This window comes from Schistocerca piceifrons, chromosome 6 (assembly GCF_021461385.2).
Source record: "Schistocerca piceifrons isolate TAMUIC-IGC-003096 chromosome 6, iqSchPice1.1, whole genome shotgun sequence".
NCBI classification, from domain to species: domain Eukaryota; kingdom Metazoa; phylum Arthropoda; class Insecta; order Orthoptera; family Acrididae; genus Schistocerca; species Schistocerca piceifrons.
In genome coordinates this window covers 45,971,780-45,992,856 of record NC_060143.1, presented here as the reverse complement: position 1 = coordinate 45,992,856, position 21,077 = coordinate 45,971,780, and the positions used below count along the sequence as shown (strand labels likewise).

Sequence of the window (21,077 nt, the reverse complement as noted above, 5' to 3'; positions counted from 1 at the left end):
TACATGATCAAAAGTATCCGGACACCGCCCAAAACATAAGTTTTTCGTTTAAAGTGCATTGTGCTGCCACCTACAGCCAGGTACTCCATATCAGCGACCTCAGTAGTCATTAGACATCGAGAAACAGCGCAATGGGGCGCTCCGCGGAACTCACGGACGTCGAAAGTGGTCAGGTGATCGGGTGTCACTTGTGTCATACGTCTGTACGCGAGATTTCCACACTCCTAAACATCCCTGGGTCCACTATTTCCCATGTGATGGTGAAGCAGAAACTTGAAGGGACACGTACAGCACAAAAGCGTACCGGCCGTCTTCGTCTGTTGACCGACAGATACCTCGCCTGTTTACGAGGGTCGTAATGGTGTCTCCAGACCATCACACATGAATTCCGAACTGCATCAGGATCCACTGCAAGTACTATGGTAGTTAGGCGGAAGTTCAGAAATCTTGGATTTCACGGTCGAGCGGCTGCTCTTAAGCCACACATCTCGCCGGTAAATATCAAACGATGCCTCGCTTGGTGCAAGGAGCCTAAACATTGGACGATTGAACAGTGGAAAAACGTTGTGTGGAGTGTCGATTCACGGTACACAATGTGGCGATCCGATGGCAGTGTGTGGTCGCGTTTTTCACTGAGGGGCTTACACCCATGTTGTTTTGCATGGCACTATCACAGCAGAGGCCTACATTGATGTTTTAAGCTCCTTCTTGCTTCCCAGTGTTGAAGAGCAATTGGGGAATGGCGATTGCATCTTTCAACACGATCGGGCACCTGTTCATAATACACGGCCTGTGGCGGAGTGGTCAACGACAATAACATCCCTGTAATGTTCTGGCCTGCGCAGTGTCCTGACCCGAATCTTGTAGAACTCCTTTGCGATGTTTTGGAACACCGACTTCGTGCCAGGCCTCACCGACCGACATCGATACCTTTCCTCAGTGCAGCACTCCGTGAAGAATGTGCTGCCATTCCCCAAGAAACATTCCAGGACATGACTGAACGTATGCCTGCGAGAGTGAAAGCTGTAGCAAGGCTAAGGGTAGGCCAACACCTTATTGAATCCCAGCATTAGCGATAGAGAGCTCCACGAACTTGTAAGTCATTTCCAGCAAGGTGTTCGGATACTTTTGATCACATATTATATCTTACTTTAACTGACGAATTTTAGTTTCCAGTCACATCTGCTAAGCGAGATTTTTCTAAACTTATCAGCGGAAAAATGTTCTTATTGGAGCACAGAAACAGCGATTATGTTCCCGTTTATTTGAAAGATTCTAAAAGAAAAGTGGGGTACCAGATGCCTCATCCAGACAGTGTGTTTTTAATTGAGACTGTGCTTTACAACTTTAAGAAGACACTATGTCATATCTCATTTTGTTTGTATGGCACCACCAGCTCAAGGAAATTTCATCATTTGTAAGGCAAATACAGACCATAATAATAGTAAAATAAATGTTTACTTTTTGTCTTCCGATATTTACGAATAGAATGGAAAATATAACAACAAAAATCCCAAAATATTTTACTACTGTTTGAGGAGTATGTTTCCACTGCGACTCGGCACAAGACAGTACCCTACTTATGGGCATGTATATTTATCGTTGCATATTCTCTTAGACCTACACTTATTATGAAAATTGTTTCCAAAAGTTTCTTTGTAAAAGCTGTATTATTTCTCATTAGTTATTGCTAAACGGTTATACTGAATACTCGAACCCAGCAAACTAGCATCGGCAACCCAGAACTGATATCCGTAGTTCAATTAAACTCTTATTCTCAACGGAAACAGATGCAAAGTATTGTAACGTATGTAGAATTTAACCCGTGAAGCAGTGAAATGAGGAAGGACCGTAGTTGATGAGGAAACGAAGGTGACCATACCACTCATGAGAAACACACTGTCGCTCATCCCTTCCCCATCCCCCCCCCCCCCTCTCTCGCTCTCTCTCTCTCTCTCTCTCTTTTCCTCACACACACGCACACACATACACACGCACATTCACACGCATCATCCACTGAGGCAGACGTAGATATCAGACTTAATAGTACTTCCAGAGTACTATTTGTGTTACCTTTATTTCGTATTGGGTTAATAGCCTACCATTTTGCTGGTTTAAATTAAAACTGTAGTTCATTTGGTATTCATTTAAAAACTTCCTCCCCCTTTCGATGGAAACATTCATTTAAAAACTTCATTCGTCGTTTCGATGGAAGTTATTTAAGACAGAATTGCGTAACAACTTCGAGATATGAAGTCACTTCACTTTATCACGAAGAGCATTTTCGGATCAATAATTTATCACGCTGCCATCTTCCTTGGATACTGTAATAACTCGAAACTTTTCATCCCGTATTGTTAGTTAACCTTTATACTGATTTCCTAGAATTAGTTCTAGCCATTACAAATAAAATCTAACTTTTGATTTTTCACGCCGTTCAACTTTTTTTTTATATGAATGTGCCATCATATAAATCCTAGTATTTAACGCTCATCGACTGTCCCATTGTTACTACTGACCGTTATTCGTCTAATGGTCTAAAAGAATCGTTTGATTACCTTGTCCTACTAATTTTGTCTTTCCAGAGACGTCTCCACCGCAAATGAATAGGAAGTTGTACATCATTTACCTATAAAAACATTATGGAATGTACCCCTGAATTTTTGTCCTGTCCATGCCGTACGTAATACGCACATCTGTGTTTTTCCTGCGCATTTGTACATACAGACGACTCATAACTTTTCAAATAGTGCGGGTAGCTTCTCTGCAGGCCTTAGCCCATTTTGTCATCTCATGATCTCAATATCGATAGTATGTTAAAATCTAATCTTCCTGCTACCAACCTTTTGAGACGTTTTATTCCGCTGATGAATAGTTCATTATCCTGGTAGTTACATGGCTGGTTTTGTTTCGGGGAGTGGTTTCGGTTGTTTGACCATATCAGTTCTTCCTGTACTCATTTATTTTGCATGCGACCGGAAAGGTGGAGAGATATTCATTATCTTTGCGTGCTAAATCGGTTCCTTCTTCACTAGTGCCCTCAGTGCATCTCGCCCCACTGTGATATACCCATCGTCATTCCATAACTGTATCATCAGATCGGATACGTCCACCATTTTATCTCTACCTTTGCTTAATACTAAATCTTCCTGAATCTCCTCCTTAATAATAGACATACGCCTGTGTAATAAATCACACTGTAACATAAGTCTTATCCAAAATCATTATGCATTCAAAAGGAGATTAATGGTTTATCTTATATCCATGGCTTCGCTCCGGTATATCGCATCTGTTTTCTTTCTGTCCAAAAGAGAGCCTGTATCTTAGTCACATTGTAAACTATTCGTTTCTCATCTCTCCATTTCTGTTTTTCTTTTCCAATATTACCTGATAACCTTATCTTGTTCCTTGCTGTCCCTCTGAATAGTCAAATCCTTATCGACATTTATATGATTCTGTAAGATGTCACCACTCATATACCGAGGAAACTGCTTTATGTTTATCTTTACTCTGTGGTTTTAATACGTTTTTTTCTCCATCTCCTCTTAGATACACCACTTCACGCTTGTCAGTTAAAGCTCTGAATACAGGACTGTAGTGTATAATGTTGTTTGTAATGCCCATTTCACGATAAAGGATAAACTCTTTCAGTTTCAAGTATCCAGTTGTTTTCATCTTTCATTGAGATGGTCAGTCTACTACCGTTCATTCTAAGAAAGCGCCATAAAATTTCAACCCTCTTTTTCTGAAAGTGCAGGAGATTTTCTACAAATTTTGAAATAACTCGTCAGTATTCCATCTGATTCAGATTACATCAACACGAACCGGACTAAAAATTTTACTTTGTTCTTTCCTATTTTCTTTTTCTATGCCTTTAGTTACTGACTTCTGATCAATGATTACAGTCTTTGATGCATATAATGCTTCAGGTTTGATCACTGTGACGTACTAAATTAAGTTTTCGTTTCGAGATATTGATTTTTTGTTGTACCTATGCCTTACAAATCAATGAGCTTTTTGTAATTTAAATATTTGTAACTACACAATTTGATAGAAAGGTTCAGAAGATTTATCCTAGATATTTAAATTAGGATACTTGAGTTACTTTGAAACACAATGTAAGCATGTGTTGGCCATTTACGTATCCAAAAGAACCTTCTCCATGTATTTGGTTTTTGAAAATAAATTTTCTGTTTACTTTTAGCTGAAATTTCATGGACTTTTCAAGGTAGTTAAGCGCCAATTCTATTCTCTGTTCTATGAAAGGAACGGTAGATCGCCAGCATAAGCTAAACATCGTACATGAATTTTAGTTTCACTTAGTCTGCCAATGGTTATTCCTTTTACCGTTTTTCCAAGTCAAAATTATTTTTCTAGGAAAAGAATGAATAATAAACAGGTAGTCCTTCTTCCTCCGGAACCTTATTTTTATATCAAAAGGTTAAGACACTTCGCCCTGAAATTTTAGCTTCTGAGCTGTTCTCATTTAATGTTTGCTTAATTATATGTTTTGTCTTTCTTTCTGCTTTAAACTCTTCTGATATATTTGACAGTATACATCTATCTACTGAATTACACGCTGTTTTCAAAACTACAATGGCGACCACCGTTCGTCAGCCCTTACGCGTTCTAAAACCGTCTTGAGATTGAGAATCTGTTCATCATAAAACGTTTCTTTGCTAAAACACATTTGAGATTCTTCAGTTAAACGGGCCATCAGTGCTTCAGACCTTTTAAGTATGACTTTGAAAAAAAATTGTAGGTATCTGGCAGCAATGAAATCCCTCTGTAGTTATTTCGGACAATTTTATCATCTTTCTTGTGTAATGGATGAGTTATGGCTCAGTGTCATAATTTAGGGATGGTTTACTGCAGCCAAATGTATGTTGTTATACAGAGCGTCCCAGGTGGAGTTGTCATTATTAAGGAATATGGCAGGAACCATCATTCGAAACAAAAGATTGTGGTAAACATGGGCTCCAGGATGCATACCTTAAGAACTATGAGGACTTCTTCATCTTCGGTATTATAAAACAAATGTCTTTTGCTGCAAGCTCTTTGCCGTCCTCGTTTTTGGAGGACGTAGAATGGACCAAAACAACAAAAAATTGTCTCGTAAACATGGGGTCCAAAACGCATGCTTCAAGAACTATGAGCACTTGTTCTGTAGTAAAGACGTCCATCACAGTAGTGAAGGATCCTTCAGGTACGCATCTAAGAGCCCATGTTTACTAGAGTTTTTGCTTCAATCCATTCGTCTCTGTGAATATTGACCATTCATCATGGGAGGCACTGTATGCTGCTCATGTGCGAGCGGCGTTCAATAAGTAATTAAACATATCTATTTTCTTCAGCCGATATAGCTTGAAAAAAAATCAGAATTTGTTGTGGAACATGGTGTGATATTTATGCTTCAGGCATTCCTATAGTTTCATGAAGTTCCGATAGGTGGCGCCGTTTTACGTAGCATTCTAACAAGGGAACCTCCCCATCGCACACCCCTCAGATTTAGTTATAAGTTGGCACAGTGGATAGGCCTTGATAAACTGAACGCAGATCAATTGACAAAACAGGAAGAAGTTGTGTGGAACTGTGAAAAAATAAGCAAAATATACAAACTGAGTAGTCCACGGGTCGCATAGGCAACATCATGGACAACTTGAGCTCAGGAGCGTCGTGGTCCCGTGGTATCGTGAGCAGCTGCTGAAAGAGAGGTCCTTGGTTCAAGTCTTCTCTCGAGTGAAAATTTTATTTTTGCATAGTTACTATCTGTCCGTTCGTTCATTGACGTCTTTGTTCACCGTAATAAGTTTAGTGTCTGTGTTTTGCGACCGCATCGCAAAATCATGCAATTAGTAGACGAAAGGACGTGCCTCTCTAATGGGAACCGAAAACATTTGATCGCAAGGTCATAGGTCAACCGATTCCCCCACAGGAAAACACATCTGATATATTCTATACGACACTGGTGACGGCATGTGCGTCACATGACAGGAATATGTTGTCGACCCACCTAACTTGTACACTTGGGGAATGGGTAAAAAGATTCTTCTACCTTGCCCGATTTAGGTTTTCTTGTGGATGTGACAGTCACTCCCAAAAAAGTGATGAAAACATAAGAGTTTGTCACATAAACTGAAAATGAAAAACTAAACTTTTAACTCGATGGAAGATTTCAACCAAGGACCTTTCGTTCCGCAGCTGCTCACGTTACCACCAGACTACGGCGCTCCTGCGTTACCAGTGTCCTTGATGTTGCATATCTCCCACGAACTACTCAGTTTGTATATTTTGCTTATTTTTTCACAGTTCCACACAACTTCTTCCTGTTTTCTCAATTGATCTGTTTTCAGTTTTTCAAGGCCTATCCACTGTGCCAACTTATAACTAAATCTGAGGCGGGTGCGATGGGGAGGTTCCCTTGTAAGCAGAGAGATGTCATTAAGTTCGTTTTATTGGAAAATCAGGATATCACATATATTCGTAGGGCCTTGCAGAATGTCTGCGGGGGGGGGGGGGGACAAACACACTGAGCCCTAGGACGAGAAACCTGTTATCAACACAAAAAGCTCGCTCAAACCTGTCCGATATCCCTCGTGCCGGCCGGCCGCAAACAGCTGTGATCCTTGCAGTGTTGGAACGTGCGGAGACTCTCATCCGAGGTTATCGACGGATCACAATCAGACAGCTCGCTGGTTAACTAAAAGTCTCTGTTGGTAGTGCTGACTCACTCGTTCCGCAGTTGGGGTACCGAAAGGTGTGTGCCCGTTTGGTTCCTCTCCGCCTAACGGAAAACTATAAGGGGAATCTGTTAGGTCCAATGAAGGACCCGTTCCACGGGAAGCAGCACGTGGATAACGAGGAGGTTACTGAGGCAGTAACAAGCTGGCTCCGACGTCGAAAAGTAGAGTTGTACCATGCGTGTATGCAGTCCCTCTTAGCAAGATAGCTTAAGGCCATCTTATAAAAGAAAGGTGTTACATTACTTCTTGAACGCCCCATTTAATGTACGAATAGCAATGTTTAGCTAGGATATTTTGTAAGTATATCAGGTCCCTGAGAGCTCCTTGGTGTTACAGAGTGCGTTTTCGTCTGAGTGTACCTGTTGTTGCTTGGCGTGTTAATGTGGCGGCAACTGCCGTGCAGGTGTCGGAGTTTCGCCGCCTGTTGGACTGCAAATGGTGCCCTCTGGTGAGGAACACGCGGCCCGTACAGCGGACGCACGGCCGACCGGTCTGCTGCTACTGCGACTGACCGACTGGAGCCGGCGGACCACTTGACATGCTGCCAGCTGGAGAACAAAGTGCCCGCCTCTTGCTGCCACCACTCCTCGTGTCAACTAGAGCTCTCTTATTGTAACTTAGCTGCAAGTAACTATGAAATAAAGTCCCACTATGGATATCTTCATTTGCGATCCACTTCATCGTCATCATTGATCCCAATTATGGTCGGAGGAAGGCAATGGCAAACCACCTCCGCTAGGCCGTTGGCCAGTAGGCGGTGCGGCTCTCCCGCATCGTCGACTACGCTCCGGAGTATGGGACATCACCATCATCATCATCAGTCTCCAAATATGAGTTTTGTTAACAGATTTACAGACACTCCACGTTTTATACATCATGTTACACTTACTAGAGTTACGTGCCACAGTATGTAGAGGTAACAGATTAGCCGTATACGCGAGGGTTATCCTTGTAAATGAATTACGGTTGGCCAGTTTCTATGCACTACACCCGCCAGGTCGGCCGAGCGCGCTAACGCGCTGCTTCCTGGACTCGGGTAGGCGCGCCGGCCTCGGATCGAATCCGCCCGGCGGATTAACGACGAGGGCCGGTGTGCCGGGCAGCCTGGATGTGGTTTTGAGGCGGTTTTCCACACTCCCATAGGTGAATACTGGGCTGGTCCCCACGCCCCGTCACAGTTACACAGCTACCAGACATCTGAACACTTTCACACTATTCCATGGATTAAACAAGTCGCAGACATTTGGGGTAAACTCATTCCTTCGCGGGGGGTACGGGGTGGCATCCGGCCACCCCTTCAACTAACATTACCACATCCGTTTAACCGGGCTGGCATCTGGTCACCCCTTCAAGTAACATTGCCACATCCGACTAACTGGGGTGGCATCCAGCCACCCCTTCAACTGCCATCTGGTAAACAAAGTGCCCGCCTCTTGCTGACACCACTCCTCCTCACCACTGGAGCTCTCTTCTTGTAACTTAGTTTCAAGTAACTATGAAATAAAGTCCCACTGCAGATATGTGCATTTGCGATCCACTTCACAGTCATCATTGATCCCAATTATGGTCAGAGGAAGGCATCGTCTCCTACGCTCCTCGGAGTATGGGACATCATCATCATCATCATCATCATCAGTCTCCAAATCTGAGTTATGTTAACCAGATTCTAGACACTCCACCTTTCATACATCATGTTCCACCAACTAGAGTTATGTGCCACAGTATCTAAAGGTAACAGATTAGCCGTGCACGCGAGGGTTGTCCTTGTAAATGAATTACGGTTGGCCAGTTTCTATGCACTACACCTGCCAGGTTAGCCGAGCGCGCTAACGCGCTGCGTCCTGGACTCGGGTAGGCGCGCCGGTCTCGGATCGAATCCGCCTGGCGGTTTGACGACGAGGGCCGGTGTGCCGGCCAGCCTGGATGTGGTTTTTAGGCGGTTTTCCACATCTCCCTAGGTGAATACCGGGCTGGTCCCCACGTCCCACCTCAGTTACACGGCTCGCAGACATCTGAAAACATTCGCACTATTCTATGGATTACACTAGTCGCAGACAGTTGGGGTACACTAATTCCTTCCCGGGGGGTACGGAGTGACGACAGGAAGGGCAATGGCCACCTCTTCAACTAACATTGCCACATCCGATTAACCATGCCGACCCTGCGTATCCGCGGAAAAAACTGCACAAGCGAAAGGAAGAAAGAAAATTTTTTCTATAGACTACGTGTGTGATAACAACACCTTCCACTCGTGCCACGGTATCTGGTGGTAACAGGTTAGCCGTGATCGCGAGAGTTGTAGTTTGGAAATTAATTATTTGGCCCCTCCCGTAAAGTTCTCCATAGGCACTCACCTTTCATGTAGTAAATATGTCCCTCTACCTGCAGTGGATGCAGCTAGTCGTCCTTTGATTTAGACATGGTGCTGTAACGGTAAGAATCGTAGGTTAGTCCTTACCTACTTTTCAATGCAGAGCACGCTGCAATTGTTCCAAGGGATAAAAAATCCGCCGGCCAGAGTGGCCGTGCGGCTCTAGGCGCTACAGTCTGGAGCCGAGCTGCTGCTACGGTCGCAGGTTCGAATCCTGCCTCGGGCATGGTTGTGTGTGATGTCCTTAGGTTAGTTAGATTTAATTAGTTCTAAGTTCTAGGCGACTGATGACCTCAGAAGTTAAGTCGCATAGCGCTCAGAGCCATTTGAACCACTTGATAATAAATCCGCCAAGAGCGCAAGGAGTGTGCTTCTGCTACAAAGAGCTGATGAGCATTTGTTAGTATCTCACTTATATAATTAAATGACATCATTTAGTTCCGGTATGATGGACGTAGAGGAATTATGGGCGAAGTTTAAACAGATTGTAAAGAGTTCTCTGGAAAATTATGTGCCTAATAAGTGCGTTTAGGATAAAAAAAAAAAAACCTACCGTGGTTCAACCCGGAAAATACTCAGGAAGCAATGTCTGTTGTATTTTCGGTTCAAAAGGGAACGAGCAAATTAAGACAGGTAAAGGTTAGTAGAGACGCGTGCATATGTTAAAAGATCTATGTGCGGAGCATACGACAACTGTCACCGTCATACCTTACAAAAAGATCTTGCCGAGAACCCCAGAAAATTCTGCTGCCGTATTATATCGGTAAGTCGGTTTGAAGCTTCCATCCAATCACTTGTTGATCAGTCTCGTGTGGCAGCCGAAGATAGTAAAGCGAAAGCTGAAGTTTTAAATTTCGCCTTTAAGAAATCGTTTAAGCAGGAGAACAGTATAAACATACTGTCGTTTGACTATCGCGTAGAGTTCCGTATGTATGACATAGTAATAAGCACCCGTGTCGTAGACAAACAACTGAGAAAGTTGAAAACAAATAAGTCGCCAGGTCCGGATGGAATCCCAGTTCGGTTTTACAGAGAATGCTTAATGGCATTGTCCCCTTACTTAGCTTGCAGTTATCCCGAATCTTTAGCCCCGAAATAAGCCTCAAGCGACTGGAAAACAGCGCAGACGACTCCTGTATATAAGAAGGGTAAAAGAAATAGAATCGCAAAATTTTGTAATTTCCTTGACATCGAAAATGTTATGTCTACGAATCAGCACGGTTTTAGAAAGCATCGCTCCTGCGAAACTCAGCTTTCCATTTTCTTATATGATATTCTGCAAATATGAACGAAGGGCTACCATTTAACGTGGTTCCCCATTGCGGACTGTTAACGGAGGTACGAGCATATGGAATATGTTCTCCGATATGTGAGTGGCTAGAAGACTTCTTAATTAATAGAGCCCTGTATGTTGTCCTCCACGGTGAGAAGGGTGTAGTGAGGAGTGCCCCAGGGAATTGTGATAGTACCGCTATTTTCTGTAAAAAAACGAACGATCTAGCCGGCAGGGTGAGCAGCTCTCTGTGGTTGTTTGCTGTTGATGCTGTAGGAGAATACAGGATGACTTAGACAAAATTTCTAGTTGGTCTCACGAATGGGAGCCAGGTTTAAAGGTAGGAAAATGTAATTTAATGCGGATGATTAGGAAAAACAAACCCGTAATGTTAGGACACAGTATTAGTAATGTCCTAGTTGACGCAAACATGTCGTTCAAAAGTCTTGTTGTAGCACTGCAAAGCGATGTGGAATGGAACGATTCATCTGTAAAGAAGACCGCGTACAGGAAGCTAGTGCGACCAATTATTGAGTATTCCTCTAGTTTTTGGGATTCGCACCAGTTCGGAATAAAGGAAGGCATCGAAGCAATTCAGGGGCGGGCTGCTATATTTATTACCGGTAGGTTTGAACAACACGCAAGTATTACGGAGATCCTTCCGGAACTCAAATAAGAATCCCCTCCGGGGGGGGGGGGGGGGGGGCGTTCTTTTCTAGGAGCACTATCGAGATATTTTAGAGAACTGGCACCTGAAGCTGACTGCAGAACGATTCTGGTACCACCAAGAACAACGAAGATAAGATACGACAACTTAAGGCTCATACGGGGTCTTACAGACAGTCGTTTTTTCCTAGGTCTGTTGGAGAGTGGAATTAGAAAAAAGGCTAGTAGTCGTACAGGGTGGCTTACGGAGTATGTATGTAGATGAAGATGTATGTAGATGCAGAAGGTGTGCCTCTTGTTAAGTGCTGTAATTGTTAACACAACACGGCCCACAATAACATGATGCATCGCACAACATGGTATGTACGTTGATGCACACAGTATACTCGTAAGTAACGATGATATCTCACTTCATTCATAAAACAATATTTTGTGACTTCTGACTGGACCCATGATCGACGTCACGTCGCATTGTTGCTGCCACTAGAGTACTTAATAAACAATATGTATCAATAATTGGCGAGAGCCATAACACATACCACCATCTACTATGGTTCCCGCTACCAGACAGATGCTACCAGACAGATTCTACCAGCGATGAACGCCGGAGTCTTCAGCCAGTCACAGGAAACGAAATTTAGTAGCACTGTATACGGTGGAGTTTTTCTTAGCCAATAGCAAACGAGGCCGCTGTTTCCAAGTGCGTGATGCTGTGACACATCAGATAAACACCACACTGGAAGCACCACGTTCTCCTTCTGCCCAGACTGTGGATCTTGCAACACATTGCACTATGTTATCAATATTCGATACTGATTTTAATGTTTGTATGACAATAACGTCTCTCACTCAAGCACAAAAATGTGTAAAGCCGTGTAAATAGTGTATCGTCGTATCATCGTTATGTATAAGGTCGTGATGGAGCGTTACAACTGTTGCCGCAGTAGGCGTGCAGTTTGGAAACTAAAACCCTGTACAGATGTGCTTAGAATCTTCCGACTACATAACTAATTTTGCCCACTAGATGACTTCCTAAAACAATAAGTTGCAGAATTAATTCCTTTCACTATAGATCTCAGCAGGGGTCCTTCTTTGTGCATCTTCGGTGAACCATATATATCATGTAAGGCACTGTTCAGGGTTTTATTCTCTAGCTAATACGAGAAAAGAAAGCATCATGGTGACGAGAGTGAATAAGGGAAATGTCACAGTTGTTATGGATACTGTGAAATGCCACACCAAGATGGAACAATCATTGGTTGATTCTTGATACCGCAGGGCAAAAAATGATCCGAAGAACAGAAGAAATAAAAAATCTGTTTTCTGAATCCAGAATGGGTAGCCGTATTAATATAAGAGACTAACGCTCCAAATAGCTGCCTCATCTAGAATACACCACCTGGTCAAAAGTATCTCGACAGCCCCACGTAATGCGTAATTGGCTTCTGCATGTCATTAGAGGCGGTACCTATAACCCTTCCACTACTATGGTAATTTAATAAGTTTTTATCTAAATAACAGAAAAAAACTTTCTCTATGTTGTCATGTATCCTATACCCCAACAGAAAAAAATTGTGCTGATGTGGGAAAAGCCACGTATAACCCTCTAACTGAAATTTATTATAGTTCCAAAATAAAGTACACTATGGGAGGATGGTCCTGCTAACGGGAATAGCTAATTAATACAGTTGCCACTTTTAAAGGATTTGACCGTGTTATGTCTAACGGACAAGTAAATCACACTATGCTATTCTTTTCGTAAGATTTTACACAGCCGGTAAATAGAACCGCAGTGCTTCTGCTGTGGTCTTCAGTCCTGAGACTGGTTTGATGCAGCTCTCCATGCTACTCTATCCTGTGCAAGCTTTTTCATCTCCCAGTACCTACTGCAACCTACATCCTTCTGAATCTGCTTAGTGTATTCATCTCTTGGTCTCCCTCTACGATTTTTACCCTCCACGCTGCCCTCCAATACTAAATTGGTGATCCCTTGATGCCTCAGAACATGTCCTGCCAACCGATCCCTTCTTCTGGTCAAGTTGTGCCACAAACTTCTCTTCTCCCCAATCCTATTCATACTGAATCTAGGACAACTCAGTTCCAAGTTCATTTAGTCGTTTAAAACCAGGCAATGAAACAGTGAAGTATTGGAAAAGCTGAAGTATGAATTTTTCCTACTTTCTTCATATGGTTTAATTTGGTTCTCCAAATTAAATATTACTGCACGTAAACACTGTTGGTGCAGACAATGGAAATTCTTGTTAACTGCTACACCCTTATACATTACGTTTTTTAAAAACATTTTCTGTAAAAAAACAACTTAAATACCAAAATACTTACATACTAAAGCACACACTTTTTATACTAATCATTTCACCTCAAGAAAACCTCTTTCTCACTGGAATTAAATTTCAAAAGTTGTTATTCTTTGAACTAACTCTGTATACGTAGTCATTTACCAAATTCTAGTAACTGAAGTTTACGTAAGCAAACTTTCACTATAACACTTTGCAATTGTAAAGAAAACACAAAATTAATTCAAATTGTGACTCTTTATATTAACTTGGTATTTCATATGTCTGTATGACAGGGTACTCGGATTCATCAAAAACCAGGAAGGAACCCCATATAGGTGTACGATTAGGATGAAATAACAGGGTGAACCACTTTGTTTAAAACTCAAGCGTGATTATTAAAACACAGTTTAAATTAATGGTTCACGCTGTACAAAAGTAAATTTACTATAAAAAAATTTTATCTTATGGCTGTATCCTTGGGTGTGGCGAACAATTATGGCGGCTACACTACTCACAGTACGGCCTGCAAGTATCTTTCTGTATGGGCTTAGTTTCTCTTCTTGGCGTCGTTCAGTTCTACATACAGTAGCCCAACAACTCGCAGCTGTGCCGTAAGCCATTTGCAGTCTTCATCCGAGGCACTTTGAGCGAATTTTCTAAGGTATTGCCTCAATCCCTGCTGCCCATAGACTGTGTGTCTTGCTTCCCGCGCTTGCTGTAGGTGCGCGCCAGTTCGTCGTTGCCACCTTTTCCACTTCCCAGAGCCACTTTCGTTTTAAACAAAAACACACTCGCTTTAACAAAACACCTTTTTCTTATACTGTTGCTAAGCGTGTCCATTTCGTAAATTGTCAAATTTACATTAACATGATTAATCTATTCACACAAAAATATTTTTTGAATACGAAAGGTCATCAGAAAATTATTTAACATAATAAACAATTTACATTATATTTTACTTAAATTACTCACATACAATACAAAGAACTTCAACCTCCAGTATAACACACTTTACTTTACATATACAGAAAATTTACTATCAATCTGCGAATATTTTTGAAAACAAAAAAATTATAGAAAATTTAAATGAACCACAAGCAAATGTTGTTACAAGCCAGCCCGTATAAAAGGAGGCAGGGAGTAATGTGTTGTCAGAAAAGAAGTTGTAATGGCCGAATTGGTTGGACAGTTAAGTGACTTCGAACGTGGACGAGTCACTGGAATTCACGTGAGTGAAAAATCCAACAGGGATTTTGCACCTACTTTTACAGCAGCCCAAGCCGACGAATGGTGGTGTTAATGTGAAGTGGAGGCCCGATGTTACGGCCATGGATGGACCTCTAGCACTGTTAGAGTGGTTGTAAATCACTGCATGCAATCAGCGGAAGTAATCAATCGTGACGTAAAAATTGCTACCAGCATTCCGGCTAGCACTAATATGCCTAATGTCATTAAGGATAACTTAAGACCAATTTTAAAAAACAAAGATATGTCCCATAACTAAGGCTCTGAGTAAATTTAGATCATGCCAGAAGTAGGTACAAACAGTATCAATTCAGTACATTGGTCTACTTTGTAATATCCAGATATTTGTTTCTATCTGGCACTGTTCAACTTGAATCACTGACGCCAGACGTTCTCCGCCAAGCCAGAACAATTAATTAAGGGATAATCACAGGCCTAAGAGTTTGTAGGAATTAGGAAAGACAACTGAAATATTAACTAAAAATCACAGAGGTAATAAAACTGCTACTTTTAGTACAAAATAATGCAATTAGGTGGAGGAACAGCAATTTGAAGCAAAAGTGATAAAAAGGTACACTGACTGGTAAAAAGTTACCTTGACTGACTGTACATACACTCAGCTGCAAAGGAAAGATATATACACTGATCAACAGCCAAAGATATGACCTCCCATCACCACTCTTTCCCCTAAAGCCAGTTTATGCCCAGCAGATTCTGTTTTTGAACTAGTATTCTTTCTATGTATGCTGCATATAATCACCCCTCCCCATACACACACACACACACACACATATATATTGAACACTGAGGACAGTGTACTAATTAACATTACATCAGCATTTACTTCATTTGTAGACTAATATTTGTAGTAGTATGTTTTCAGGTTGCTTAGCACCCAGAAGTACACATGGCAAGAGCAAATCATTCATGCATATTTTCCCCTGGGCAGCAGTTCAGGTCCTGAAGTGTGGACACGGAGGTGCAAAAAGTTACTTTGTGCCGACAGGGGTAGTCCACTTCGTTGTGCGGTTACTAATGTGCAGAACACATCAAACAGTCAATTTTGTGATGCGTTTGCGGGAAGACTGTTAGATGCATAGAAAAAACAAGTAAGACACTGAAGTGGGTACATGGTAAGGAACCAGTGGTCACAATATCTGCGCTTATATCCTCTAGCAACTTACATATATCTTTTACTTCTTTTTATCTTTTGAGCATATACATTTAGGAGTGATTGAAAGAAAATTTAATTACGTTTCTTCAAACATAAAACTTTGAAAATTCTATAAATATACATAGACATCTCTTCTGTTATAACTCATCTGTGCAGATTAACGTTCTCTTTTTAACAGCACAGTACTGAAATCGGTTTCCAGAGTCTCTCCTTGGATCCTAAGACTACGTCTACGCTAGTATCCCTATTCGCCACCTGCTCCTGTCTGTTAAATTCGAAAGTTCTCCCTCTTCAGACGTTGGCTCTCATCAATATAACTTCGGGACTGTGTTAACCCGATGACCAAAAGTCCCCCACAGACCAGAATTTATACGATTAGTGTTATTTGACCAAAAGAATCTCACAACAGTGACTCATCCTTAAGATTTTAGGTATCAGAATACGTTTTTGTATTAGATACAACATAAAAAATGCGAATATGTTCCCATTCAGCATAAATAATTCACATATATACCAATTCCGCCAGTACAGAGCGAAACAAATAAATGAGCTTTTTTAACTCCTTTGTAACAATAGCTTTTCATTTCCCTAAAGCAGCTCCTTCATACGCCCAGTTTCTTTGTTGCCGGTGACAACATCTCTCTAACGCTTTTCCGCGTTGCTGTGTCTCTCTCACATCTGTGTTTTAGCCAATTCCCTTTTTTCTTACTTTTCTATAACATTGAACCCATACATTGCCAAAATATTATCACCTAAAAGAACTTTACCCTTTCAGTTGGTCAGATTGGAAATTGTATAGTAAAAATCGTATTTGCTACTATTATCCTCCCTTGCTAGTCGTTTCCCCTCTCCTTCTCTACTTCTGCTACCCATCCAATGACAAGGCCCACTAATAACAGTAGGAAAAGTAACTCCTTATAGAGCTACTTGTCTACAACCTCGAGAGAACTCTCTGTTACAAGTGAAAGCGGTTTTGGTCTTTTGCAGTGTTAATCTATTCGGGGACATCAGAGGACCCTAAAGACATTCCCAGGAGAGGAGTCGAAAAATAAATTATGTAAAATCACTCTGAACAAGAACCCGACACGAGGCCTAACAGTCTAGAAGTCTTTACCTTGAGTGAAAAGGCAACGAACCCTTTCCGATTATAATTCCGAAGTTTCCCCATAGAGCAAAATTTACGTGTAGCAGCTATTAGCTGCGTCCAATCCCTTACACCACGTTACAAAGTCTCGACTTCCAAGACTAACAGCGCATTGCTGGCAAGAGCATCATTATTACAGCGAACGCAAAGTGAGAGACTCGGGTTCTCTTAAAACTTTTGGTTTGTTTAATTTATTTTTATGCGAATATTTTCGTTGTGAAATATGTAGAATAATTCATGTCTACATAGCACGAAAAAAATTAACAAAGCAGCTTAACATGTTTTACCTGACAAAGAGATACGGTTAAGTTGAGCACACTTCGGTACCCAGCTTACTGTGTCCGTACTCATACACTGGAGTGCAAAACCTGAGGAAGAAAGTAATTTTCGTATGATATCACTGACAGGTAACACAACTGGTTGAAACTTGGACCATACATAGAAAGAACTATTAGAGTACAGTTCAGAAGTATAGCAGAAATACGCAATGAGAAGAACAAAAATGACACTTTTATTGAACGACAATAAAATCACTGAAGGCATCGCTATTCATGATGGCCCCCTGGAAATTATAAACGGCGGAACTTGGTTTCTAACAAAGTGTGTATCACCACGGACGGCACTGCATGCTCTGCAATGTGCTACCGTGCTGTCCACAGCGCAAGTAAGCAGTTATTTTCCATTCCTCCTGTAGTGCGGTTGACAACTGTTGGATGGTCGTTGATGGATGGTGACGCGCTTCAAACCGCCTCCCCTGTGCGTGCCACACGTGCTAGACCGAATTAAGTCGGAGAGAACGGGCAGGTGAAAATTGGGTGGATGGTCCCTCTATCAATGAATATAACTGTTTATGAAGAACATGAGCCTCTACAACTGCGCAGTTCGATGCGGTCCCGCATTGTCATCCTGAAAAACAAAATCAGGACCGATTGCAGTCCAGAAGGTACGCATATGGAGAAGCAACAGTATCACAATAACGCTACCAGCGTGTGTACGGATTACAAGGATTTGGAGGTCAGCACTACCATGCACCATTATGCCCCCCCCCCCCCACTACAATACCAGGATCATAAAAATTTTCTTTTTAGACTTGATCTGGACGTACCCTGATATTGCGAGAGGTAGAAACATGTAATTCACCCAGGAACATAGTCTAAAATTGTCTTATTTGCAGTTCAGATGTTATTGTCTGGCGGGGTATAATGTTTCATGTGCATACTGACCTCCAAATCTTTGAAAGCCATACACTTAGCGAGCTATGTTATTGCGACGCTGTACTCCTTCCCCGTGGGCCTTTTTTTTATGATACATTCGGCCCTTACTTCATTTGTATGGGTGACTATGTGCGACCGCATTAAACTGCTCACGTGGAGGATCTCCTGGAACGAGACGGTATTCGGCGAGTGGACTGCATGCCCGATTCCTCGACTTAAGCCCCATCGAGCACATGTGGGACGTGCCTGCACCGCTACGTCCAACACTTTGTCGCCTACTCGTGGTACCATAGCTCTTCAACCACCTGTGAAGGATGCTCACGATGACGAATAGGACCTTTAATGTTCGTAAGATGTGCAACACGGTAACAAACCAACCTTCATCAAACTCGAACACGCCAGTTTATTTCCCAATTTTTATCCCTTATAGACGCTAGCATGATCTCCATTCATCTCTACTACGCTTACACGTCTACATTCCCTACTTCTTCATGTGCACGAAACGCCAACAGCCAACTTTTAATATCACTGTGTGCTATTATAACGGTGTTTTTATTCGGCAGTGTATCCGGTCAACAGCATTCTGGGAACTCAATAACCTGCGTCGTAAAAACCGTTGTTCAGAACTATGGAGGACAATTGACAAAATTGATCGTTACAGTAACAGTTATCATCCTAAATGATGAATAATGGGAATGTATTTGGCGAAAACGCAACGCTAGTGGATGCACATCAGGTGGAAGGACCAAAATGTAGCAAAGTGCCTTTCACAAAGACAGTCACACAGCCTCTTCAGCATCAGATAATAATAGGAAATGTAACATATACACTTTCAAAAGTCAAAGTAACGAAAATTGGGTGGATGGTCCCTCTATCCATGAATATAACTGTTTATGAAGAACACAGTGTCGTCCGTTAACGAGACATAGTGGAGTGGTGCTTTCTGATATTGAAAAATAATTACGACTACTTCTTGTTTCGTATATGGATCCGATTCTTAGCTGCATTACAGATTCAAGTTTCAGCAGCTGTGGGCTGTGAATAATGCACCTAACACTCAGTATACACTTTTAGTTGGTCAGTTCCCTTTTATCGCAGACTTGGCATTAATTAAACGCTCGGAAGTTAAGTGGCTTTAATGAATTTTTGGCTACCTGATACGCTGTCTATAATAGAAAAAGTAGTTGAACCTGAATGCTGGTTGGAAAACCACAAAGACTTTCTTACCATGAAGCCACTGTATGAATTTGCTTTCCTCCAAGCAGTGTGCTCACTTCCTGAGCCCTTTATAGCTCGATCTTTATTTCAACTAGCAATTCGAATCTCATAGAACCTAACATGTTACGTATAGTGTAAAAGAAACGGTAAGTGGTAGAAAAAGAGTCCTCAGATCGACTTAGATCAAGCCCTGGGCTTTTTGATCTGTAATGTGACTATTACTTGCTCTGACATGAAAGGAACCGTCATCAAGATTGCGATAAGAGAAGAACAAGAAATGAGTAGCAATCAGGTGTACTCTGGGCAACGTCAGAAGACGCTATGAAGCGCGCTGACGGCAAATCCTTTCACAACCGGTCTCCATTCAAATGGACTGCATTCCGTCAGGTCTTTCTCAAGACCATTTGTTTTTATTTCCATAAACATGGAGAGATTTTCCCGATATAAAGATGTTTTAGTAGCAAATTTATGCCAAAAATACACATGTGGCATTGTGTTAGTCCAGCAAACACACAGGGGAAGTGATAGAAACCGTCCAAGAATTGCTGGTGTGGGATTAATACTGGAAAGGCCTCAGGTGAAATAGGGCAGTGCCATCTGTAACAGACCTAACGTTAATATCACATCAGCCTCACTGAATGAATACGACAACATCGAGCTCCTCACAGCGTGAACTCCATTCTTCTGTGTAACATCGGTCTACAAACCACCCGATGCCAAATTCAGCATTAAAACACCAGCCAGCTTCAACGTTCAGGACGTAAACATTTCCACAGGTGATTTCAATTGCAGAAGCACATCATGGGGATGGATACCCAGATACCGACACAAGCGGAACGAGTTTAGAAACACGGGCTGAGGCTCATGACCTACATCTGATCCATGATCAGAAGCTCCTATCTATTTTTAACAGTGGCAGATGGAAAAGAGGCTACAACCCAGACAACGTCTTTGTTTCTTCATAGGTAACTATACAATGTATAAAGACTGTAGGAGAGCCCATCCTCCGTACCAAACATAGACCTGTCATATGTACTGTGAATCCTGTAGTAGCACCTGAAGAGGTACCATTCAAGAGGAGGTTTAACTTCAAGAAGGCTGACTGGCAGAATCTGAGTAAAGAGCTACACTCAAAAGTGAGAACCCTTCCACCGCAACCTGAAATGTACGAAACCTTCATCAAATGCGCCCAACAAGTTTCGAGGAAAACTATTCCGAGAAGATGCAGTACTCAGTATGTTCCAGGCATGTCCAGTGACGACAAACTGTTGTTAGAAAAATACCAAACTCTCTATGAAGAGGATCCATCTTCAGAAGAAACGATCCAGGCCGGTGAAATATTGCTGCAAGCCATTTCAGCAACTCACAACGCCAAGTGTAGTAACCTAGTAGTGAACCTCGACATGAAGCTGAATAGTAGACAAGCCTGGAAACTGCTTAAAAACCTGAGTGGCGACCCTGTAAAATCACAAGACAATTTTCCGAATGTGACTCGTGATAAAGTGGCAACCAAGCTCCTGCAGAAATAAAAGGAAGGACGCCCAATGCAGCTCTTCAGTGCGACCCAGAAACAAAGCATAATTTTATTAGGGATCCCTTCACCATGGCTGAACTCGAAGCTGCCGTCTCCAGCTTGAAGATGGATATGGCTGCAGGTATCGATGACCTTGGAGCTGAACAGATAAAGAACTACTGCCGTGTAACGATGGAGTGGCTACTGAGCCTAATGAAC

At 42.0% G+C, this 21,077-nt stretch overlaps 1 protein-coding gene across 1 annotated transcript in view; it reads left to right on the top strand.

The window, feature by feature from the left end:
* LOC124803136 (carbonic anhydrase 2-like) overlaps positions 1-18,810 on the top strand; it is a 148,041-nt gene extending 129,231 nt beyond the window's left edge. Inside the window, exon 5 of the mRNA XM_047264315.1 lies at positions 18,691-18,810. Coding sequence (XP_047120271.1) covers positions 18,691-18,810 — 120 coding nt within the window. The remainder of the gene's footprint in view (positions 1-18,690) is intronic.
* Positions 18,811-21,077: the final 2,267 nt, after the last annotated feature.